The sequence below is a fragment of the Abramis brama genome (genome assembly GCF_963993115.1).
Source record: "Abramis brama genome assembly, chromosome: 8".
Lineage (NCBI taxonomy): Eukaryota > Metazoa > Chordata > Actinopteri > Cypriniformes > Leuciscidae > Abramis > Abramis brama.
The window spans coordinates 38,090,265-38,116,755 of NC_139970.1; the positions used below are offsets into that span (position 1 = coordinate 38,090,265).

The following is a 26,491-nucleotide window of genomic DNA, read 5'->3' on the forward strand; positions in this document are numbered from 1 at the left end:
TGAACAAGACATCTGGGATTTGCCTGTATTAATAGGAATGTTGAGTCACATAAACACCTTATTCCGAAAATCCATTGTACTGGAATATGCAAGTAATAATGGTTGGTATGTGATACATATACATACAGACATACATGTATACACACAGTTGTATATAGTTGTATTTTTTCACGAAAATAAACAGAAATCAGACATGCATATGCAATGTATTTCTGCTTATTTAGCACTCTTGTCTGGTTTTGGATGTCATTAGCTGAAAAAATGTATCAGTTTCCACAAAAATATATAATTAAATAATTATTTTCATCAATGATATTATCCCTTTAATTGGAAAATGTGGTAATTGTGATTAGTGCATTACCTGTGGCATACACTCATACTAACAAGTTCATACAGTATATAACCAAAATGATTGCATATTGCAGTAGTTAAAAAAGCAAAACACACCTTTAAGATGCATAGACAGAATATGTAGATGTCTTGTAAAAGCCGTCACACCTCTTTTGTGTGATCTAAAAGGGATTTGAGAGTAATCCATGCAAAAAAACGCAAAGCTGGGGTTAGAGAAGGGGGTTGAAGAAGATTTTTTGCCGCTGGTGCCTCTGCTGCAGGGCACACAAGTTCACAAATAAGAAGGGCCATATGTTCAGGGTCATTGGTCTAAAGGGGCTGCAAAGGGCCAAATCAATATGACACGTCTGGTAACACGCGAGGTCATATGACACGGAGCCCTCCTGAAGACTGACTATGGATATGTCGTCTCCGGAGAGCTCATCTCTCTTATTGACAATTACATGCGTCTCTGTGTGTAGACACCACTCACAACCAGCGATGACACACACACGCGCACTATCATCACTGGCTGCCGATTCATGTTTTCTTGATTACATAAAATCAGGCTTGATAAAATTGAATTCAGTAAAGTTGGGCGTTTTGTTGCAGTTGCTAAATTTTTTCCTAAAAAATGTGTGTGTGTGTATATATATATATATATATATATATATGTATATATATATATGCATATAGAAATGTAAATGTTGCTTGTCTATGGAACAGTGCTATAGTTTTGTATTTGTGGTTTTCTGTGTTGTTGCTAGGGCATTGCATGGTGATTACTGGCCCAAATAGCAATGTTGTCCTCAACAAGCTGCAGGATTTGAGGTATTATTATTTATGTCCATAGCACAAATGATGCAGAATGAGTTGTGTGTCAAAGTTTAATACCTTACAATAGGAGTTTGTTCAAATCACTAAGCCAAAGTATGATAAATAGTAATAGTGATGCATGTCTTAGCAAAAATTAACTTAAATGCCTAAATTGAAGTTGCATAAAAGTTTTTTTTAATTGAGCATTACATTTGTACAGGTTCTCCCTTTAGTATTAATTTTTCACATGTATAACAAAAATAATTTTTAAATGATTTTAAATGAGCTAGGAATTGCTGGTTGTCATAAAAGCTATATGATAGGAAATTAGTTAATTAGTTTGAAAATAGCAATTCTGTTGAACCTCACATGGCGGATATCCAGAGAGCAGAAAACAAAGCAGGGAACGACGAGTCTGTGGCCCCCAGCGTGGCAAGTGTCATATTCTGGCGCACATGAGGCTGATTTCAGATGACAAGATGGGAACAGCCCTTCATTTGAGGCACAGTAAGACACGGGGAGATTAAATAAAACTGTGCACTCTTCTAGAAAACTTTATTGCTTCCAGATGGATACAAGCTTCCTCTCAGCAGCGCTCCGGCAAAGGCGAGACACAGGGGGCCCGACATCATGTCATCATGGAACTAATGTATGGACAAAAAGAATCAATTCTACACCGGGAGTGATTTGAGCTGCTAGACTTTGTTACAGTGAGATTTCAATATGCATGTTGTCTGATGCATATGCATTGATTTTATTAGTGGTGCTTGAAGCATCACCTTTAGCACTGCTCATACTTAAGATTAGTGATTTGAACAAAACCCTAACTGTAAACTTCATGATCAACTCATCCCATATGTGATTCAGACATAAATGAAACCTGCAGCCATTTGAGGAGGTGTTGTTACTTTTCTAAGTCATTAGACTAACAATTGTTGCAATGTAGACAATAAAATGGCCAAAAAATCTCACATTAAAGGAGAGACCCAAGCCATATCTAGATACTCTTGCCAGTAGGCATTTAAAACTCTGTAAAAATTACAACAATAGATTTTCTGAAGTAAAAATGTCTAAAAATGTACTTAAAAAATTAAACAACACTGCATAACATATTAAGACTTGTTTTCATAGACTATACAACACCCTATTATCAAGATTTTTACAGGTAAGCACCACTCATTCCTTCAGAAAATGTGAATCTAGTTGTGTCTCCATATAGTAAATATCCATGAATGTCTTTTAAATCAGTCTGGCAGAGAATCTCTTTGCCTCATTTTCTCCCAACTCATTTTTGATGCGTGCAGCACTCTTGCATATGAAACTAATACCGTGGTTTGAAAGGGGACCAACTACGGAAAGCCCGTGCCAGGTCAGCAAGCCACTCTTTGCCCCCATGTTGTGTGGGGCCATGTGGTTCCCAGCATGGCGTCCGAGAGCATATTTTCCACCTGTGCCTGTGGAAGCCTGTGTGCCCAGACCCACACACCAAAACCCAATATTTACATTTTTATATTGCCGTTTTCAAGCCCCCAGGATGCAAACAAAGGAGGCAGCGTCTGTTTGTTCCCTGTGTGCAATTAGACTGTGACACTGTATATCCCTATTGCAATACAGAGGGGTCACACACTTGAACTTTGACTGTGTTCGATACACAAGCCAGCTGATTGGCGTGCACGAGACAATCTGCTTGCTAAAACTGCCATATTACTGTATAATTTTTGGTTTTGGTCAGCCCACAATATAGTCTGTGCATGCAGATTTCCATCATTGCACACATCTCTTGCTCCTTGCATGACTGTTAATTAAATTTTATATATTTGGCAAATTTATGAATTCAGCTACTAATAAGAGAACTTTTGATGGTTTCGTACTATTTTTTGTTTAGTTTTTTTGTTTTGTCAGTGGGATCCAGAGTTGTTTGTTGTTATTTAAATTCAATATATTTTGGATAATTTATGCATTCAGCTACCAATAAGAATGTAGTACTCACCACTTCACTGGGGTAACATTCTTTAAAATATTTTCTTTTATGTTTTGCAAAAGAATGAAAGTCGTACAAGTTTGGAACAAAAGTTTGAGTAAATGAAGACAGATTTTTCATTTTTGGGTGAACATCCTTTTATTTAAAAAAAACAAAAAACATCCTTGTTATATTTGTCCTGGTGAAAACACTGCAGATTAATTCAGGCGTACGACAAGAGGCATTTCATGCAATCCAAAGCTGTTCTTATGCTCATTCTTATGCCGTCGTACAGTTTTGGAAGTACGTGCGGCTCTCTGTGGCTCTGTAACCAGAGGCTCCTACTCCGAGTCTCAGGTGTTAGTAGAAGAACTGAGCATGTCTCAGCATAATGACTCATTATTGATGCTAATGATGTTCTGCTCATTATTTTTAAACAGGCTTTAGAAATAAACAATTATCGTCACCTACTTTTCATTATGCTCCAAGCCAAAATAATTTGAGGATATGAAGGAGAGGGAAATGTGATTTGTAAGACTGGATAGCTTAAATAAGTAACATAACTTCATTAATGTGGCTAAATTACTAAATTAACATTAGGCCTACTTATTGTTGTATCTAGTGTTGCAGAACATGTTTTTGTTTGTTGATTGATGCTTATTGAAGAGTATACAGTTTTATAGCACGGATGTTGACTGATGTGACACTGCTGAACGATCTTGTCTCTGCACTGCAGTTTTCCATGCGGAGGACAGGGAATGTGTCTTGACTAAAAAATGTCCCCCTTCTGTCCCTCGGTACTGTGAAATGGGATCAGATAACCTCAGCGGTGCAATTAGCCTCAGAAATCTGAGGCTGAGCCAGTCAGTCCAGTTCCAGAGAGCTACACTGGGGCAGATGCTCCATGCTGACCGCAATGGTCAACCAAAGTCCTCAGAGTTCTGGGAAAAACAGGTCATTTTCAAAGATCTAATAGTACCGCACTTGTGTATGGTAAACCATCCAGCATTTGCTTGCATGACATGCTCGTTCAGTTCGGCGCTCATATAAATGGCTAAAGTGATCGATGTAACAAAAGCTGAGAACTAAAGTCAATATGTTAGGATATAATCTGAAATAAAATCATTTTAAAATGCATACAGAAGAAGAATGGCTTTTTGTATCTCTCATCTAATGTATTACTCCCTCAGAGATAAGTGAGCATGCATTCAGGATAAGTAATTAGGTTCTCTCCATCATAGAAAAGAAAATCCCTACAATGGCCATATCTGATTATGGACTTAAAAATAGCAGTTTAAACCAGTCCTATTCTCTCTCTCTTTTTTTTACGATTGCTCAGAAGTTGTTCTTCATAGCTCAGAACTTTTAATTGAGTTCTGTTATCTTTCAAGTAAATTTCACTTGTGTACGGTGGCCGAGAGAGTTCAACGCGCTGCAACAGAAGAAATCACATGCAAATAGATAAAACACCAGCAAATTAAGAAAACATTTTCATCAATTTGACAACACATGTGCTGCAAACCAAACGCAAACCAAATACAGAAACACACTGCAAATACTCACAACACAACCAAATACAGAAACGCACTGCAAATACTCACAACACAACCAAATACAGAAACGCACTGCAAATACTCACAACACAACCAAATACAGAAACACACTGCAAATAATCACAACACAACCAAATACAAAAACACACTGCAAATAATCACAACACAACCAATACTCACAACAAGTTGAGCTCTCTTGGCCAGATATTTCTCCTAAAATTGTTTAGTAGCAATAAAAATGTACACAAAAGTAACAACTGTTGAGATGTACTGTAGCTCAGATAACTTGGTCTAATTAGAATCAGATAAATGTTTGACTCTGGCGTGAGATTATAAGGGTCTTTTTTCAATACAGAAATCTGAGAAGCAGAATTCTCAGTGTAAACTCATTCCTGTCTAGGATAAACAAATGAGATATTAAAGAGATATTTTTGTTTTGTAACTTGAATGTGCAAAGGCTTCCGATGTCATTTGCTTACAGTTATTTTAGCTGTACAAAAACAGTCCGTTATGCTGCTTAATATTGCAAACTGGTACTTGCTATCATACTATTTTAATTAATTATCATAATCATAAACAAACTGGTTTGTAGTGCAAATAGTTTTACTGTTTACTGCACATTGTCATTCTTCTAGTTATTTCCCTATAGCAACTAATGAATGGGAAGTCTTGCACATTCAAAGAAAACAGCTTACTTCGGTGTTGCAAAATAAGGTGGATAGATTCATCTCCTGAAATAAGATATAGCAGTAAAGTTCAGTGCAAACATTTTAGACGCTTTTCAGCAAAATGCAGCATTTACTTAAACTGGTTGTCTTCTGTATCCAGTTTTATGATTAAAAAATAATAATAATAAAAGCATAAATTTGCAATCTCTGCCCCATGAGCTTTGTTCGTATACGTTTACAGAGCCAGAGGTAAAAGCAGCACACACATGGCATGAACCCACCAGAGTGATCTAATGAACTGCGTGGACCGGAGGCGTGAACTGCCCTGGCACCCAGATCAAATCACGGTGTTTGTACATTCAGCAGACAAACTGAAGTAAAGCCAAGGCCAATGCTAAGCAAATTCAGGGTTCAAAAAGTCAAACCCAGATCCCTTTGGCAAACAATCCCAGTCTCCCGTGCTCTTCTGTGGTTGCGGCTGAATATGAGGTCAATTCAGCGGGCTCTACTTTCATTTGTAAAACGTGAGCTAACATGTTTACTCTGGATAGGCAGCGGGCTGTAGGTGATGCCTCGTGAGCGGTATTTTTAAAACATACGGTAGAAATAGTGCTGACCTCTAAAAAAAGAAACTCTATATATTATTTACAGTTTGTCCTGTTGTCAGCCCTGGCTAGTGCTGTCTTAAAGGGATAGTTCATACAAAAATTAAACTTCTGTCATCATTTACTCACCCTCATTTCGCTCCAAACCCATACGTTTTGTTCCAACAAATTACAAATAAGTGTCACAAAAGTACTTAAGGACAAACCTAATGATGCCATATTTGAATGAAATTTACAATGAAGGGCAAGATTGTCAGTGAATAATGTCTAAATGTCAGTTCTTCATCAAACAAAGCTTTCATATGGCTTGAAAATACTTGGAATATAGCACATGAGTCATATGGACTACTTTTATATCTTTCTTCTGCACTCTTTAAAAGAAAGGTTCCATGAAAAGTTTTTTTTTTTTTGCACTGATGCCAGCATAGAAGAACCATTTTGGGTTCCTTAAAGAACCTTTCAGTGATCAGTTCACTGAAGAACCATGTTTTTCTTAGTGTGAATATTATAATAATATTTTTCCACTGCAAAGAACATTTTGTGTAATTGAAAGGTTCCATGGATGTGAAAGGTTCTTCATGGGACCATCAATGCCAATAAAGAACCTTTATTTGTGGTGCTTTATCTTTATCATTATGGAGTTTGATAGCTCCAGTCCTCATTCACTTTGATTATATGGAAAAGTCAGAATATTCTCCAAAAATCCATTTTGTGTTCCAAAGAAGAAGAAAAAAGTGTGAGTAAATAACGAATAGCCTATATTTAGCCTACACTAACAGTCCAAATTCTTTTAAATAAGTATCTTCTGCTCACCAAAGCTGCATTTATTTGATCAAACATACAGTGAAACAGTAATATTTTGAAATATTATTACAATTTAAAAGAACTGTTTTGATATATTTTGATATATTGATATATTTGATATACTTTAAAATTCATTCCTATGGTGCAAAGCTGAATTTTCAGCATCATTACTCCAGTCTTCAGTGTCACATGATCCTCTAGAAATCATTCTAATACTGATTTGCTGCACGAGAAACATTTCTAATATTTTCTCATTTCTAATATTTTGGTGGAGACTGTGTATATCACAATTGTTTTTGTTTTGTAGGTCTAAAGCATATGACAACACAAATAAAATGCATAATCAGAAATTAAGCAACGGGAGAAGTAAACAGAGGTATCAAATCATCACTGAAATCCAACACACAGTGTTGTCATAGAAACAAGCACTGAAATGCCACATTGCAATCAAGTAATTTGATATTGTGTTTGTCTAGTTGGGTAATGTCCTCCAATCTCTCTCAGTTGTCTGTATTGAGGGATCAGGGGCAATATTCTGATCTGTTATCCCTCGGCAGAAAAAAAGCACATGAGCGTCAAATAGAGAACCCCAGTATATCGAGATCTCACTGGCATTTTTTGGCATTTTCAAGGGAACATTTGGTAAAGGCCATAGGGGGTTATTAGATGAATGCTTTCTGTGTAATGAGAGCTCTGGCTTAATAACATTAGCTTGGATCACAGATGAAAAGTACTGTCTATAAAGCTTACGCTGACTGAAAGGCTCTCTTGCACTCGGCAGCGCTCATGCTTTAAAGTGCCTGTACAAAACAACAGTCAAAGACAGGAAGTACATGCCTCAGCTACAAACTGCTGGGCGTGTTTCAAAATTGTTTCATTTTTTCATTTTGTGACTAATGCCTCAATGATGACAGCAAACGAAAATTCACACATCAAGTAAAAAAATTATATGATCAATAAGTTATGACAACATATGTTTTTACATTACTTTAAGTCATCAAAATAAGTTACTTAACAACTTTAAATAACAACTTTTTTTATAAGTTATACAAGATTCAACTTTTTTTTTTAAGTCGGTTTAATGTAATTTAAGTTGAAATGACTTAATCATTCAAGTTGATTGTACTTACAGTAAAAAATGTAAGGCAGCAACTTACAGTGTATCTGGATATGCGCAAATATTTCTAGTAACTTAAAATGTCTAGATTAAAGGTTGGATTCCTTAAATATTACCCAAAGAGAAAAACTACACATGCAGGCCTATAGGGTTTCACTGATATCCGATATGAAAATCAAATCCTCCTAAAAAGTCATATGGTTATCTTCTTAGAGTAATGATGCAGATGGTAGTTTTGAGTATCATTTACTTGGACATTTGCTAACTGTCCACAAGACTGACAGATGCCCTACTTTAGGTGGTCACAACAGTCAGCCGGAGTCCATTACCAACACAGCTGTTACACATGAGTTTCTGGCAGAACTGACATTACCCCCTTTTTCCCCCCTTTATTTGGATTGCTATATTGTTGTAGCCCTATTTGCTTGTGTAATTATTACAGTAGGGTACAACGGAGCTAAAGGCCCGCCCACAATATGCTTATTTTTGGTTCTGATGTTTACAACAATCAAAAATATGTTATTTTATTGAATACTGATGGAGCAGCACAATATTTGTGAAAAGCTTAGTTTTATTAAAAAAGCATTTAAAATGGCTTTTTATAATTATAATTTGTTACATTTATATAGCGCTTTTATGGGTACTCAAAGTGCTTTACATATTAAAGGGGGAATCTCCTCAACCACCACCAATGGCATCCACCTGGATGATGCGACGGCAGCCATACTGCGCCAGAACGCCCACCACACACCAGCTTATTGGTGGAGAGGAGACAGAGTCTATTTTAGCTATAGTGAACTTTTTCAATGTTGCAAAAAGAGGACTTTTTCCCTCAAATACTATCCCTTGACTATAGAGAGTTATTGAAAAACTATGGATTTAATCGCCTCGAACAAAAAAGGAAATCATAAACAATGAACTCAAACAATAGAGCATGGTACTAGCAATGCCAATTATGAATGCATTATCTGATAAAATGTAAGTCATTTTGGATAGAAGTGTCTGCCAAATGCATAAAACATAAATGTCTTTTATCTCAAATCATATGAGATAATTTCAGTGATTCTCAGAAGCTAGCCTATATCTGCAACATTTATTTGGATCAGATTACCTCAAAGACAAACTTTTGTCATTGAAGCAATGGCCCCGTGGATGAGGTCACTTTGTTGTGCATGCAGTGACAAATGTGTGTTTGGTGGAAGAATCCATATATTTCTGAAAATGCAACTTTCTTGATGTGTGAGTCTAGAGCTCATGTTGTAATTGTGCATCATATGTTTGTGAGTCTAGAGCTCATGTTGTAATTGTGCATTTTTTTTAACAAATTATTATTCTAAAACTCTAAATTCTAGAACGATTCAGGCAACACTTTATTTTAAGTTGTTACATGTTACATGTTCATACTACAGTATTAGTAATAACCGTAAATTATGCATAATTACAAGTAAATTACCTTAAACCAAACCCTAACCCTAACTGTAACTCTAGTAAGTAAGTTACATGTAACGTTAGTTAATTAAAATTACTAAGTAACGTTAATCACTCTTACTTGAGTGTAAGTAGGCCTACAATGTAACTACGTCACCTTAAAATAAAGTGTAACCACGATTCATTCTTAAACGTTCATAAAACCAAGTTTATACAGTCTCTACTTATGTTTACTTAAGAGGCGTAGTCGTGTCTATAAACACGGTAAATAATAAACTGTTTGCTAATATGACTTTGAGCTCGAGACACACAGGAAGTAAACATGAGTAGCGTTCAATCACCATGGAAACGGGGGCAAACACAGCTCGGCTGCAGCTCACCTGTAGGGGTCTCGGGCTGAATGGGCGTCCATGTTACCCGCGTTGCTGTGAGAACCACGTCGTGGCTCTTTTTCCCGATTTGGAAGATTCCTCTCACAATCGGTTCGTCCGGTCTATATTTCGTTTCTTTTCGCCCCTTAACGTCGTCGTCGGTGCATAACTGAGGGGCCGAGATGGAGCGTTTCTCGCTTTGCTGCTCTTTTCGCTTTTTCTTTTTTATCTTGACTCGCTTTCCCGTCCCGCGAGGAGGAGACGCTGGTTGCGTCTCGCGCAACTCTTCCTGACTTTCCGACCACGCGTTGAGGACATTTATCGATTTACACGGGGATTCAAACATAATGTGAATGTGTGCGGGGCAAACTCGCCTTTGTGTACTAATTTACCGGTTCGGCGCGCTCCCGGTCGCTAGGCTCCTGAGGAAGTTCCTCATCTCCATTCACCTCTAGAGCGCGCGCTCCCGCCCACCGGACTTTCTTAGCCGAGCACGCGCTCTAACCTCACTCACATGTGGTCTTTTATTACTATTTCAAAAAATCATTTAAAAATGTGTAGTAGTATAAAATACTATGACAAGCCGTTTTAACATTTATTAGTGTTAGTAACAAATATGTCATGTCTAATGAATAGTTAGCCTACAATGAAAAAGATAATAATCCCTATTGGAGAAGCTAAATGTTAAAAATAAGTTAATTAAATTATACTAATTAGTAGTACCTCTAGTAAAAAGAGTTAGAATGCATGATAGGCCTACTATAAATGAATAGCTGATATTTGAACATTTCCCTAAATAGCTAATTAAATGGCAAAAAGTTTGTATTGCATTATTTATTAGTGATTTTGAAATGTAGCCTACTGCACATGGATATTAGTTTTAGAAAATGAATAAATTACGGCTTGCAATAGAAAAGTGAACAATGATCTTTTCATTTTGTCAGACATTGGTGGCACTCAGATGTGGCTTAAACTTAAAATGTCAACAAATATAAGTTGCCTCAGACATGCACACCTGAATTTCTTTCCATATATTTCATGACAGAAGCCTGGTTTATTTGGTGTGCTAAACATGACCCATCATAGGCCTACTAAGTGAACTGGTGTGGAAAGGTATTCCTCAGGCAGCACCTTGGACAGTTCCTGGAGGTTGCCAAAGCTTCTGAGTCCCAGTGGACGTTTCTCCTTCTATGCCAGCGGATTTTAAAAAAATGTTTTGTCTATATATTCAACAGTCTCAATGTTAAAGTCGTATGAACTAAAAGTATATATATATTATGGACGATGTTCGTGATTTCTCATATTGCTCTATCTAGCCTCCTAAACTCGCGCAAGTGTGACTTCTTTACAAGAATTTAGATTATATTTTGTATTATATTTACAATATTTTAGATTTTATATTATATTGTTTTCTTTTACTTTCATCCTTAGTTGTATTTTTTTATATTTATCTTCGTACCCTATATGCTCGTCCAAAATGTGTTGAGGGTAGGCTATTTCAATAACTCCTTTTACACCATTAGCTTCTTGTCTTCATTATAATCTATATTTTGCGTGAGTGACAACTTGGACTTCATTTAATAACGGACAAAGGCTTTCTGCTCTTCAAATAAAACACAAATATCCAATATATTTCAAGAAGATTTTGTTTGCAAGAAAGGCACGAACAGTGTGGATTATAGACGACTCGAGGACAAATTCATTTACACTGATGTATGATGTGATTTTTCTTCTTCTTCTAGAGGTATTTAGAGATACAGTGTGTATTTAGAAGTTCCAAATATGTTTGTAGACGAAACCCTCTTCTATAAAAGTGGATATCTGCGCAAACTCTCCGCTGACTCTTTATGCTTTTTAAACTGGATGTCATTCATTCGTGTAATAATGCGATCTTATTTTGAGGAGACTTTCAGGTCTCAAATAAACCTGGGTAATGTCTCCGTGCTGATTTAATATTTATTTTGGCTGTAGGCATTCAGGTAAGAAACATTCTTATTGCGCACTAAAGGACCAAATCGATAGAGCATCTTAAGATTATGTTAAAAACTACCGACAGCGAATATCCTGTAAATGTGTTTAATAATATTCAAGCGTATAAATTCACATGACCTTAAGTTTCCATATTAATGTTACTAACAGTTTCAGAAGTCTAAGTTACAGATTCATCACACGAACTCTTTGATACTGTAGCCTAAATGTATTATGTTTCTTCCTGAATAATTAGATTAGAACAAATATGTGTGTTAATAAAATAAAAATCACAATATATAAAGGTAAATCGTTATTCTAGAGGGGTGGGCGTGGTGCATGTATTTTACATAAATGATTATACTAATGTTAAATTCAAAACCATCTGTTTTATTTCTTAAACCTTCATCATGAACCGATACACACAACAGTCTCAAGAATCACTTTTAAATCAACCTCTCTCTCTTTTTTTTTCTTTTTTTTTTTTGGTTGCACCTTCGTTGTTTGTTCTTTCGTCACAGCCAATACAAATGCAGTCGAAAATACACGAATAGTTTGAGCAGACTAATTCAGTCCATTATTTATTTTCCATCTTAGAAAGACAGGCCTTTCGATCAGCTTTTACACAGGGTGAGTTTAAAAGGTGATAGTCAAGCTTTTATGTACAACACTGAGACTCTAACACCGAATTTTTTTTCTTCCCATCACTCAAGCAATTCGAAATTCCACAAAGGATCACTGATTGAACATAACATTAGACGGGATTCAGAGGATGGGATTTGTGCAACTCTGCATGATTTTACAGTAATTCATTGCTAAGGCAACATTACAGATTTTGAAGCACTTGCCTGCTGGTTATTACTGGAATGAGTACTGTTTTATATAAACACAGGAGATAAATCAGTTTTATAAAACATTAACATGGGGGTTGCATGGAATGATGCTAGGATTTGACTTTATAAAAATTAACAATTCTATACAAAATCACAACAAAATAATTCAGTATGGGATAGATAAGTAGTAAAATGTAATAGGTTGAAAAATATATCAATCTCTATTCATTTCTATAATTGGCCCAGTATTGGATTAAAAATTGCATAGTTTCCAAATTATTGCTTGTGATTTTGTAGCATGGATAATTAACACATTCTGAAGAAGGTCACTCCTGTTCCCACCTGTGTGTGACCGCAACGTAGAAGCGCTATAGAATACAATACATAAGGTGAACGAGAATAAACGAATTCTCTTTTCTCCTAAAGGCAGTAACAACAATAAATACGTACATAAGATTAAGCATATAATGTTGTTGCTCTTTTTGCATCAGCCATAACAGAATACCGTAACGAGCAGTCTCACAAATGTCCATTAGAATCACGACTCGTGAAATATCGCGTTCAGCTGGGCGTTCATGACCCGCTCGTGATGAGAGTGCCCGTCGTACGACATAATGTTCTCCATCGGTATATCACAGCGCTGCGTAGAGCCCGCGTAAAGAGACGCGTGTGTCTGCGCGCCGGCCAAGCCCGCCGCCTGATAGTGCATGGTAAAGGCGTAGTTCTTCTCGAATTCCGAAGAAGCCTCGTGTTTGAAGGAAAAGTTCCCATTGACGCTCAAAGGTGGGCTTAGAGGCCCGTCAAACGAGGGGCTGGTGCAGTCTGTGAGCGCGGTGTCAAAGAACGGCTCCAGCGCGCTCCCGTACGAGTGCGGCTTGACGTGAAAGATGTGAGAGCTGTCCATTGTACCGTACGGAGGGCTGGGAAGACCGGGCGTCTGGTAGGAGTAGGGAAGAGTGGAAAAGGAAGCACTTGCTGTTTGCATATGAGGGGGCATCTCCTGGCTCTGCTCGGGCAGAAAAGTTCTGGGGTTCAGTTGGAGGCATCCTGCGACCAAATTGGTCGTCGGCTGGGACAAGCCCTTGCACAAGGCCTGCACAAAAGACATCAAATCAGGGCTTTTGCCAGACCTCAGGATTTCCGAAAGAGCCCAAATGTAGTTTTTGGCCAGTCGGAGCGTTTCGATCTTGGAGAGCTTCTGCGTTTTGGAGTAGCACGGCACAACTTTGCGCAGGCTCTCGAGCGCATCGTTGAGACCGTGCATGCGGTTCCTCTCCCGGGCGTTCGCCTTCATGCGCCTCATTTTGAACCTTTGCACACGTGCCTTTGTCATTTTCTTCTTCTTGGGTCCTCGTCTTTTCGGCTTGGTGTCATCGCCGTCTTCTTCCTCCTCCTCTTCTTCATCGTCCTCCTCATCTTCGAGTCGGTTGAGTTCCACATCGTCGTCGTCCTCCTCCATGTCCTTGTGCATGGGCTCGTCGGTCTTGTTCACGTCTCGCTCGTCTTGGGAGCTGCTGTGACACTTGTCGGTCCAGTTTGTGCTGGTTTGAGACTCCAGCATCATGCTTTCCTCAGTGTAAGACTTCGTCATGTTGGAACTCTGAAAATGGTACATAAAGCCTTTAAATATAAATTTCTCCGTATCGTCTTTCATAAGAGAGTCATGCAACACTTAAAGTATGACATGCACATCACCTGTGGATGAATCATAGCTGCTTATTTATGCAGCTTTATTATGTAACACCATCAGTGTTTCCTAATCAGATAGAGCCCTTGCTGTTGTACATTTTGAAATAAAGAATGGATTAATTTAAAAAGGATTGTGCTTCCTACAGTATGATGCAAAATGAAGAAAAACATATTTAAAAACTGCAAGAAATATAAGTCATTTTATTATATTTTATATCATATTATTTTATTTTATTAAGAAAAAAAATCTCGGAATCAATGAAGAACCTTAATTTTTTTAAAGAGTAAATTAGTTTGAATGTATGTTATCATAAGTAAATTGGTATTGCCTTCCTGCTTAACGCGACTGAACAACAAGATATAGGCTATCCTAACTTGAATCGTATTATTCCTAACAACAGATATTGCACCGTATATCAGATAGAAGTTTATACATTTCAACTGTAGAATGTATTTTATTAGTCGTTGTGTATGATTGCACATTATGTTACAGCATAATTGTTTCCTTGTATTTAAATGTTTGCTAAATTTTCCTCAACAGTAATGCAATTCAAAGTGGTTGAAAAAGTGCAATAAACCTATCAGTGCAGGTTGGCACTTCTTCACCAATTTAACAAATATATTTTCATTTATAGATGCATCAGGTAACACAATAAATGCCCTTCATAATTAAATTTCCGTTCAACTAAGTTCAACGTGGACAATCATCTTCATTATAAGAATGATCTGAATGATTTCGAGCTAATAATCTAAATAGTTCAACACAAATGAGTGAAATAGAGACAATATTAATGAAGACAGTAACATCACATACCTAGGATTTGTTGAATGTCTTGTTATGATAGTTTCATGCCCCTCGTGGTGTGGGAAGTCCTGCGGATTGAAGCCTAATGTGTCTGCGCCGATGTGATGCTCTGGTTATATAGCGGTGCTGCTGATGCTGGAGGATGCGAGTGGATGTCTGTCTGTGCCGCTGCCTCTACAGTCCCACCCTGAGCCCGTGATTGACATCTGGCCCCGCCCCTTCCCCCGGCACGCGCCATATGGCCGACTACGTCAGGAAAACGGCCTCAAGCGTCACGTGATCTCTTCCATTTGTATTCGCCAGAGCTCCGTATTCCGTCCCTTTGTGGCCGAAAGAAAGTGGCCATCTGTCGCCAGTTAGAGACTCCGTGGACCTGTTTGTACCCGCAGGATGGATTAACCCTTTCAAGCGTGGGACACATTCAATCACGGCCGACTCTTTCTTTAGCCACATCCCGTTGTCTTAATGCGGACAACTCTTTATGCGTGTCCATAAATTAGCTCGTAATCACGGAGTAGTTTTTGTCACTAATTATCAGTGGAAATAGGTCCTGTCTAAAAGAATAGGATAAATAAGCCTATGCCTATATTATTATTATTATTGTGTTATCATTATTAGGTCTATTTGTAGGCTAGCCTATTCTTGTAATTAGGCCTATTTAAAAAATAAAACAACTGAATTTTATTCTGATACAGGAGAAGTTATAATATTGATGTTTTTGTGGTTTGTTGGGGTGCTTGGGGGATTTGTCGCTAATCTTTTACAAATATCTCGTGCTATTGATCAAACAGTAATGGCAAAGTCTGGCTCGAGACCCCGGTAATGAGTCCCCCTCTTTTCAACGCTGGTCGGTCGGCACGCGAGCCGCACGCGCACTGACAAAAAGCCTGTTTCACGGCTCACTAACCTGATCCAACGTCCGAAATCTGCTGTTTTCTATTCAATTTAATATCATCGCCCTTCCAACCCCCTAAAAAAAAAAAAAAAAAGATAGACCAACCGTTGAAAAGGCGAATATATAAATGAAAGAATAACTATAGACAATGACATTTAAACGCACGTGGAGCGTGCATTTGTGCTCTGAGGAAATTAGATATAATAGACTATTTTTTCTGGAATTATTTAATATCAACAGAATGACATCTGACAAGTAACAAAAACCTTAATCTAATCATGCCTTAAATAAATAATGACTTTAGTTTTAGGATAGGCCTACTGTTTAAATAACCTAATTTTAATTAGTTCAGAAACAGTCCAACGAATATATCCAGAAATAATTATAGGTTTGCTCAGCTTCATAAGAGAATCTTAAAGATTTTTGTTGGTTTCACAGTTGTTTCATCGAGGTGGGCTAGTGCAATTATTTTTATTCTGTGTGAGTTGGGAGTCTCGGCTATATCCGCATGCTGTTTGTTCATGCGTGCAACATATTTCATTTCCATTGTTTGCTTATCTGTGCTTATCTCTCCTGACATCTGTTAATGGCCCACCGCAGACATTTGATAACCAGGTAACCATGAATTGTCCACGAACACTCATGGGCTCTGAGTGCTGCTAATCTTTCTCATAAAAATCGACAAGTTTGTGCTGGTCAAAGGTCCGATAGGAAGCCGTCTGTTTGCGTGTGTGTGTCTCTCCCTGTTGCCATGCAAACCAAGAGACGTGAGGAGAGTGATTTCAGCACCACTGACAGCAACTCAGTGGACTTCTGTCACATATAGTTCATGCTGTACTTCTGTATTTCTCATTTATTCGACGTCCTACACATTGGCACTCTTTCTTTTTATGTGGTGTTTATTAGTCTATAAATTACATGCATATAAAAATATACAGGCTCTGTATGATGTCATTTTACATTGAAAGGCTTTGCACTGACTGAGTTTCTCTGGCTTAATACTGAGGCGAGTAAATAAAGAGTTATACAAGATGCCTAAATTGAAAGCCTATAGCTAATATATATGTATATATATTGAAAAACATAGGCTACTTATAAATACAATCAAATAAAATATCACACCTTTACCGATACCAAAAGAACAGAAGTAGGTCGCATCCTGCAAGATTTCTTTAACATTAAGATGTTCCTCTCCCTCCCAACACAACACAATATGAGGTCATACCAATGATATTTATTAATAATTTGACCTTTAACACCCTCTGCTTGAACCAACAGACCTTTCTCTGACGGAAAGAAACAGTGAATCCAAACTAATCTCTCTCTGCTTGAACGGGTCTCCCGACTGAATAAATCCCTATCTCCTATTTCACTGCGAGTTTCGTTGCTCTAATTACTTATGCAAAAATGCAGATTTGTATTAATTAGTTTGTCCGCTGATTAGTTCCGTGGTATTTTGGCGCAATAAATCATGCAGAGGCGCTCATTTTGGCTGGTGACCCATCTGTGCAGCTCTGTGGATGCGGGGTTTCTCTAGTTCAAGGGCTGGTTTGGGTTGCAGGTAAGGCCACCTGCTGCATGACGGGGCCAGAGCGGCCTCGAGAGCCCGTCAACATCACTTCCAACGGATGACTCTTTTAATTCAGACTTATTTAACAATAAAATAAACGGGTAACAAGGGTAAATCATTTCCATTACCAAGTCGTTAAAACTATAAAATACAACAGATCATGTAGGCCTTTAATAGCACATATTTATATATAACTAACGATCTGTAAATCTAACGAAATAATGCTTGTTATAAATTGTATTTAATAAAGTGCCTGTGTATTATATAATAGGCATATACAAACACGTTTTAAATAATATATATATCGAATTAGAAATTATTTTGGTAAAGTGTATTTTTAGGAAGCATTTAGGCCTATGTCTAATGTTTATTTTCTGATGCATTAAACTAGGCTATCAAAATAAATAAACAGTAAACCCTTGGCTTTCGCTTTATTAGCCTAAATTTAAATGTATTGCAAATATATTATATTATTTATTCATTTTACGTTTAATATGCTGGTATGCACTTAAATCCTCAATTCTCTGGAACCCTGTGTGTGAGATCAGAAGCTTCGGTCTACAATAATCTGTCGAGTCTAATCATGGTCACGAGCGCCCTCTTCTGATTAAATGGAGAAACTACGTTCTTTTTCCACAATGCCTACAGCTTTCCCAGACACAATAGAATAGAATAGAATAGAATAGAATAGAATAGAATAGAATAGAATAGAATAGAATAGAATAGAATAGAATAGAATATTAAACAGTTCATGAAATATATATCTACTGATTATATTATGTTATATTATATTACATTATATTTTATTTCCTAATTATTTATATTTATGAAATACATTTGTCCTGAGATATTATATTATATTGCTTCAAGCTTTTTTTGTTACAATCTACCTTCATTTTTTGTTTTATTGCGTTCACTTATTCACCATACAGCTGTTATCTGTTAAGCTGTTAAAAATATGTTAATATCAGAATTTTTGTTTGAAGGGAAAATAAACAAAATTATTGTAATTGTTTGAAACCAACATGAAATCACTGCTAGAGCAAACAAGCATCTGCAAAATTTCTCCATGTGACAACTAGCCCCGGCCTCCCCTACCTCAATAATCTTTAACATCAGTTTTACTGTTAAATGTACTAAAGTTCTTTTACTTCACAAGCAAAAAATTTAAAGGTCATCAGCATTATTTGGGCAATCCAAAAATTTATAGTGAACTCATGCAATTCTGCAGTTTTATAGCATATGTTGCTTTTTTTATTCTTGCAATTATGATGAAACCTATCCTGCTAAACAGCACTGTAAATTCAGCTTATCAAATAGGCTAATGACGGTATATTATGTTTTTTTAAGGGGCAGATAATATGTTCTACTCATATATCATATTTTTTGGAAACATTTAGGATTCATAATATCAAAGGGATAACCATTGGTACGCTCATCTGAGATATATTGCTTCAGAAATACTGACAGTGGTCCATAAATCAAGTTGTAACCATCCACTGGGTAATAACATGAACACAATACCTCTTCCCATCTGTTTTATGGCAAAAGAACAGTAATTAAGATTCCACTGAGAAATGTTGGCAATACAATTGAATTTGATTAGCAATTACTTCAATTTTGCTGCAACAGTCAGGCATCACAAAAGCAAATTTCAGCAATCCTATTTTATATTAATCATTCTGAATTGACTGAAATAATTACATTACAGATGTTTTAATATATGTCTGTAGTGTGGGGTGTTATTCTGATATAAATATATCTCTTACCAACAGCTCAAGGGCTGTTGTAAATCAGTTGTTCTCTTTTTTCAGCAGTAGATTTCATACACTGACCATCATGCAGGGGAAAACTGTGGTTAGATGTCTATCACAGGTGCTTCATCTCAGATGGTTTGGTGGGTTAACCACTTCCTTGCTCAGTGATGTAACTTCCTTTCTGTTGATAACTGAAGGGCATTAAAGGTTTACTTTACATGCTCATAAAGAGAGCTTTACTTTGTTAAGCCTTACGGGCATCTTACTCTCTCAGAAAATAAAGTACATAATTGTACCTTTAGGGGTACAATGGCTTGTCACTGGGGTACTAAAACTTCTATCTATCTATCTATCTATCTATCTATCTATCTATCTATCTATCTATCTATCTATCTATCTATCTATCTATCTATCTATCTATCTATCTATCATCTATCTATCTATCTATCTATCTATCTATCTATCTATCTATCTATCTATCTATCTATCTATCTATCTATCTATCTATCTTCCATCCATCCATCCATCAATCCAACAGAACTGTTATTAAAAAGAGCTTTTTTACACTACTTTTTAAAATATATATCTACTAGACTTCACATTTCAAATGTCAAGTGTAACTGTTATTGGTGAATAAGTGTTGGATCAGGTATGGATGGTGCACTGCATATCTTCTTCCAGCAGGTTTCAGGCCAGGCGTATTTTTGGGCTTCGTCTCGCCCATGTTGTTACTTTTCACTTTTTTTTCCGGAAGCGGAAGCATTTGCACTTGAAGTTTTGGAATAGTTTTGGCAGATGATTCAGTGCAGATACTTTCTAACTATCAGCGCGCAATCATCATCACGTCCTGTTGGGAGATGGTAAGATGCGTTTTTTCTGCTTTTTGAGGGCTATTGCTTTCTTTAATGTTTACTTTAATCTTGCGTGCTCTCATATTGCCATGAGGTTGTTTTATGCGTAGATGCTCACTGAAATACAGACATTTAAGCGCTCGTGCTAGTTTAATGCGTGTTATGGCGTGTAAGCACGCGCGCGCTTATTTCTAGTTTAGTAGAGTTGTTTTGTATGCGCGTGTGATTGAAACAGTATAATAGTGTCCATATTTTAGAAAAGTAAAGTAAAGGGAACTTTTGCACTGTGATGAATATGCATTTAGATTCGGGACAACAGTTTCGCAACTGATCGGATGACATTGACATTATTATTTATTTCGTAATGCCTCTTTTAGTTGCCACTGATGATCATGGTTATGATAATGGGTCATGTTCATGTCACCTGCTACACCCTCCTGTTTGTGTATGGAAAGTTGAAACCGACCAACAAGTTTACAGCCTCATTAGATAGTAGCCTACTCTTGATTTGCTAGAACTTTTGTGTTGTTTATTGGAATGATAATGACATGCTCTTCATAGCTGATAGTATTTCCTTCATTGCATTTTTGATGCATTGCTAATAAAGCCAGATGACTAGAAGAAAGTATATAGAAGTCATTAGGGCCACCTAAAGTGGTAGCTGTATTTAGGCCTATGTTTATGGTATGTTGATCATCCCAAATGACAGAATCATCAAAAGTTTGTCTGGAAAATGTGTTTGATTGTGGACCACCTGAACAGTGAAACGAAACATGTGGACCATTTAACACCTTAACTCTGTGGGAAACTACTTCAAAACAATTACCTCCAGTTTAAGTAATGTAAACAAAAGTTCATAATCTTGCCGAAAATTGGTTCCAACATTTTCGCACACTGACATAAAAACTGTCAGTTATGCATTTGAAGTGAGACAATTGAAGCAATGTATCATTAATTATTGTGGATCAGTTATTTACTATTAAGTTAATCACTTTGTTAATTAAGTGTTGGTGGGTCTTATCAGTTATTATTCATTGTTTTATTTATGTACACTACCATTTAAAGGTTTAGGGTCTATACTTTTATTCAGCAAGAATACTAAAATTAATCAAAGTGACAGTAGAGATATTTATAATGTTATAAATACTGTTCTTTTGAACTTTCTATTCATCAAATAATCCTTATTTAAAGGGATAGTTCAACCAAAAAATGAAAATTCTGTCATTATTTACTCATCCTCAAGCTGTTCCAAACCTGTATGAATTTCTTTCTTCTGCTGAACACAAAAGAAGATATTTTGAAGAATGTCAGTAACCAAACTGTTGACGGGCCCCATTGACTTCCATGGTATTTTTTGCGCAATTTTCCCCCGAAATTGCGCTTGTTAACTCATGATTTCTGTTCTGTGCGTCTGTGCGCACCAATCTTGCACTTCTATCTACTCCTCAACCAGACCACCTAGAGACTTCAGGTTTTCGGCATTATGTTAAGGAAGGTCTAATCTCGGGAACGCACAAAAAAAATCCAGGAAAAGATTTACTATCTCTTAGTGTTGTGATCCCATGAGGTGAGAAAATTGCGCTAAAACACTCACCGAGTTTTTATTACTTGTTTTTCTCCCATATGGAAGTCAATGGGGACAAGAAACTTTTTGGTTACTGACATTCTTCAAAATATCTTCTTTTGTGTTCAGCAGAAGAAAGAAATTCATACAGGTTTGGAACAGCTTGAGGGTTGAGTAAATGATGACTGAATTATCATTTTTGGGTGATCTATCCCTTTAAATGTATCATGGTTTTCACAAAATTTTAAGCAGCACAACAGTTTTCATCATTGATAATAATAAGAAATGCTTCTTGAGCACCAAATCAGAATATTAGAATTATTTCTGAAGGATGATGAAAATTCAGCTTTGTCATCAAAGGAACCGATTACATTTTCAAATATATTAAAATAGAAAGCAGTTTTTTTTTTTTATTCTAATAATGTTTGACAATATTACACATTTTACTGTCTTTTTGATCAAATAAATTCAGCCATTGTGAGCATAAGGTATTTCTTTGAAAAACATGAATAACCCTGCTAACCCTAAACATTTGAGCAGTTGCTGTGCTTTATTATTATAATTATTACTATTTTTAATTGCCCATCATCTCGCAGATCACTTGGGATCTTTCAAGGACCATTAGTGCTTCACTGACAGCAGTTTGAGAACCACCGGTTTAGACTGATCTGAAGTTTTAGTACTCTTAACCATTGTCAGTGTTCCTAGATTTAGCCTAGTGGCTCTCAAGTCTCCTTAAAAGTTCATTCCACTCTTTCATGTTCGTGACTTTTCTACAGTTTTATTGCAAGTAGGGCAGCTGTGTTCTATGCAAACATAAACGTCAGGGCTGTGGACTGTCTTCTGGGTGTCTTCAGATAACATTGGTCGGGTGTAAACACAGCTGACATATATGTGCGTGAAAGAGTGTGTTTGATCAAATGAGAGCACTGGTGTGTATTTGCAGAGATAACACGGGTGAATCCGTGTGTCGTCGCATGATTTACCGCATTCCTGCCACAGGTTGAGACCGTGTAAACGCGTTCTTTAAGGAAAAGTTCTCCCAAAATTGTAAAAAAATCAGTTATTCACCCTTGTAGATGGCTTAGTGGTAGGAATAAACTGAAATTTAAGCTGTTATTGACTGTAAGAGCTCTTAAATCCCATTTGCGGTTGTGATATTCAAACTTGCTGCATTGCAATCTGTAGAATTTCCATTTAGGTGAGCTATCTCTTTAACAAGAGAAATCAGCAGTAGTGGTTGAGAGTAAGCCAAGTTATTGTGTTAACAAGTCTCGAGTTGCTTTTCGTGGAAGATATGTCACGCTAACTAAACAAAAGGTGTGGCTCTGTTTCCTTAGCAAAGTACTGTTATTTACAATAGGAAGTTAGATTATATTAAAGAGAACCATTTCTATTGATGCCACTGAAAGTCACTGCAACAGCGTATTATGTTTCCTTCCCTGGTCTAGATGCCATCCTGATTAGTTTGGCTTAATGCCTACTGTTTCACTTTTACAAGCCATCAGCTACAATATTCCCATATTAGACATGCAAAACAGTTGCGACTGCTGCTGATGCTGTGTTATAGTTACTTATTACACGGCTGTGGAATACTATCAATCGTGCCATCCAGCGGTTTGTTATTCCCCGTTAAAGTAGAACTCCGGTCAATTTTAACATTGCAAATTTTAAAAAGAGGATAACATGGTGTAAGCAACACTGATTTTTGTCGTTGTTCTCTGTATTGACAGCACTCCAAATAAAAAAATAAAAAAATGAGCTCAATGTTAAAATTGACCGGAGTTCTCCTTTAACAACCGGTAAAAACTGATAACAGGCTCATCTGGGTAACTGAACTTAGCACTATATGCTTGCTAGGAATGTTTTTTCTTCATGGAAGTTTTGCGTTTGGTGTTCTAATAAAATATTAAAACTCAAATCAATATTTTGTGCACAATTAATTTAATTATGTCATCAGGGTACCGCGGACTCGCTGTTTTGTTTCATACAAACACAGCTAGTGCCATTTTGTAACGATTGTTTTGTGCACTGTTACTGTAATGGTTAATAAGATAACAAACAGGTAAGATTTTAAAGTTTAATCTCAAATCAATCAATCTCTTATGCCCGTAATTATTTATGTGGTGAAATGCCACGTAATAAGTGACATTACTGTACCGTATCCCTTAAATGTTCATCTAGTTTGAACTTGCCGCTTACTTAGCAACTGCTTTCTTCGTGGAAGCTTTGCGTTTATAGATCTTTTTAAATATTTCAACTCAAGTCAATATTTTGTGTCTAATTATTTACTTATGTGGCTAGTATTAAATAATTGTACACAAAATATTGATTTGAATTTTAATATTTTATCAGCTTGCCAAATGCACAACTTCCACGAATTCCTAGCAAGCATATAACACTGACTTCAGTTATCCCAGATGAGCCTGTTATCAGTTTTTACTGGTTGTTATCGGGTAATAACATACCGCTGGATTGCACGATTGACCAATCAGAATCAAGCATTCCACAGAGCCGTGCAATCTGCGATAACAACCTGTTGGATGTTCATTATTCCTGAAGCAGGTTGGGACGTTTTCTGATGCATTTTATCAGTCATCTGCGTTATAAACGTCTTGATTCAGGAGAAATTGTCCTAAATTGGTTCTTTGTTTTTATGCACAGGGCAAAAAAACAAGTGAAGGTCCTGTGTGGCTAATGTGAATGGCTATCGGAGGCTTTGTCCACAGGAAATGAATTCAGCTAGGGGCCTGAAACAGACACGGCTTATTGAAATCTCAAGAGAAATGCTTCAAAGAGACTTGAGGGAAATTACACTGTTGTGTTGCACAGTCTACATTACTCTCACAATAAATGTAAGATGAGGGTTTAGTAAATACTTTATAAACCCCACAAAATGATATAGTGACGAGCACAGTTTTCTTTTCTTCTTAAAACTAAATCAGTTTTTTTTTTAAATGGCTAAATAGGTTGTGAATGTGAACTATGATTTACTACTTGCTATAGCTAGTCAGATGCAGAGGGAGAGATATTCTTATTCTAGAGAGCTAAAATAATTTGGACTAATTTGTTCAAAAGTGACAGTAAAGACTTTTATAACGTTACAAAATATTTCAAATAAATTCTGTTCTTTTGAACTTTCTATTCATCAAAGAATCCTGAACAAAAAATGTAGTACGGTTTACACAAAAATATTAAGCAGCACAACTGTTTTCAACATTGATAATAATTAGAAATGTAGTTTCTTGTGCACCAAATCATCATATTAGAATGATTTCTGAAGGATCATGTGACAGTGAAGACTAGAGTAATGATGCTGAAAATTCAGCTTTGCATCACAGGAATAAATTACATTTTACAATATATTCACATAGAAAAGATTAATTTTAAATTGTAATAATATTTCACAATATTTAGCTTTGGTGAGTATAAAAGACTACATTAAGTGTTCAGCCAAAAACATTAAAAAATCTTACCGACCCCAAACTTTTCAACTGTAGTGTATCTGCCAAATGTTAATGTTGTCAACTTTTAGTTTTACCATGTGACCTCAAAGCCTGACATATGAGACATTTTTGAAAAATAAGAACTAGTTTACCTGGTCTCAAAAGCTTTTAGCCCTAAGGCTAGTGCTTGCTAAAGCAAAAACAGTGAATGTTATTTCCCCTTTACTGTGGGAAAATCAGAGTAATGCGCAGCTTTAACTGGCTTATTACTTTAAAATGTGATTACTTTAAAAGGATAGTACACCCAAAAATGAAAATTCTGTCTTAATTTACTCACCTCATGTTGTTCAAAACCTGTATGACTTGACTTTTTCCTTCTTCTGTCGAACACAAAAGTATCTGTTTTTGTTTTTTTTGTGTGTTTTTTTGTCCATACAATGAAAGTCAAAGTCACAGAAATGATGACAGAATTTTCATTTGGGTAAACTTTCCCATTAATGTGATTAAGAAACACCAATGTTAAATACATATGTTTATTCATAATAAAAAATGCCATGTAATATAGTTTATTAACCTGACTGTAGACCTTTTTGCCGGCTTTGAATGCTAATAAAGAACAGTGTTCACAGGTGTGAGTTTAACTAGGTTTTCCATTGACTTTAAAAATGACTCATCTAATCCTAATTTAGATTTTTATAATGACATTTTAAGCTATTTGACATTTGTATCCCCCCTTGAAATTCATGTGAAAGTGCTGTCATTAAATATTCACAACTTGTACTTCTGGCAATGCTGTAGGCAATTCTGCGTTCTGAATTAAGTAGGGTGTCTAAGAGTAGTTGGAATGAAAAGCAGTGCACTCATAATCCATCAGGACCCTGTGCCGAGATGTTTACAGTGCTGTTCTGAAGAAGCGTGCCGGTCTAATGGATCTTGCATTGGTTTTTCTCATCAACTCCTTCCTATTGCTTTCCATATTTCTTCCATAATCAGATCCTTAGCTGAGGCCTAGTTCCCGGGATTCCAGCCAGCCCTCCTCTGGGTCCAATGTCAGTGCTATTCATCACAAAGAGTGTGTGTGCGTGCATTTGTAATGGTATGAAAAAATAAAACGGATTATTATTATTATTCACTTAAGCTTTAAATGTTGCTGATGAGAGTTAGATATTTCCACCAGGTATGAAATCGGAGCCTCACCTGTTCCAAACTGAATCCCAGTGTCTGGTAAGCTACCATGCTCATGGTAACACCCTGGGCGCTCCATATGTTTGTTTCACACTGCGCAAATTGAAACCCTGGGAACCGCTGACCTTGTTCAGGCTAATGATTAAATGGTTTTATCATAATGCTGGTACATGGTGAGTCTCTGTGTCTGGATCTTTAACAAACAGGCAGCCGATGAGGAGCCTATCTTGTATAATCATTTTTTTGTATGTTGCTGTTCTATTCTGCCTCTAGTTG

General features: G+C 36.6%; 3 protein-coding genes across 3 annotated transcripts in view; 1 reads left to right on the top strand and 2 right to left on the bottom strand.

Moving 5' to 3' along the window:
- The window catches only part of cerkl (CERK like autophagy regulator), a 55,896-nt gene extending 45,791 nt beyond the window's left edge, over positions 1 to 10,105 (bottom strand). The window contains exon 1 of the mRNA XM_084123421.1: positions 9,662 to 10,105. Coding sequence (XP_083979547.1) covers positions 9,662 to 9,998 — 337 coding nt within the window. The 5' untranslated portion in view covers positions 9,999 to 10,105. The remainder of the gene's footprint in view (positions 1 to 9,661) is intronic.
- Positions 10,106 to 11,989: 1,884 nt separating this feature from the next.
- neurod1 (neuronal differentiation 1) lies at positions 11,990 to 15,322 on the bottom strand. The gene is made up of 2 exons (XM_084121422.1): positions 14,957 to 15,322; positions 11,990 to 14,053 (listed from the first exon to the last, which is right to left on the bottom strand). Exon 2 carries the CDS (start codon positions 14,042 to 14,044, stop codon positions 12,992 to 12,994), a length of 1,053 nt encoding a protein of 350 aa, XP_083977548.1. The 5' UTR covers positions 14,045 to 14,053; positions 14,957 to 15,322; the 3' UTR covers positions 11,990 to 12,991.
- A 4,586-nt stretch (positions 15,323 to 19,908) lies between these two features.
- Positions 19,909 to 26,491, top strand: part of itprid2 (ITPR interacting domain containing 2) — a 47,262-nt gene continuing 40,679 nt past the window's right edge. The window contains exon 1 of the mRNA XM_084121350.1: positions 19,909 to 20,029. The gene's annotated coding sequence lies outside the window, so the exon portion shown is untranslated. The remainder of the gene's footprint in view (positions 20,030 to 26,491) is intronic.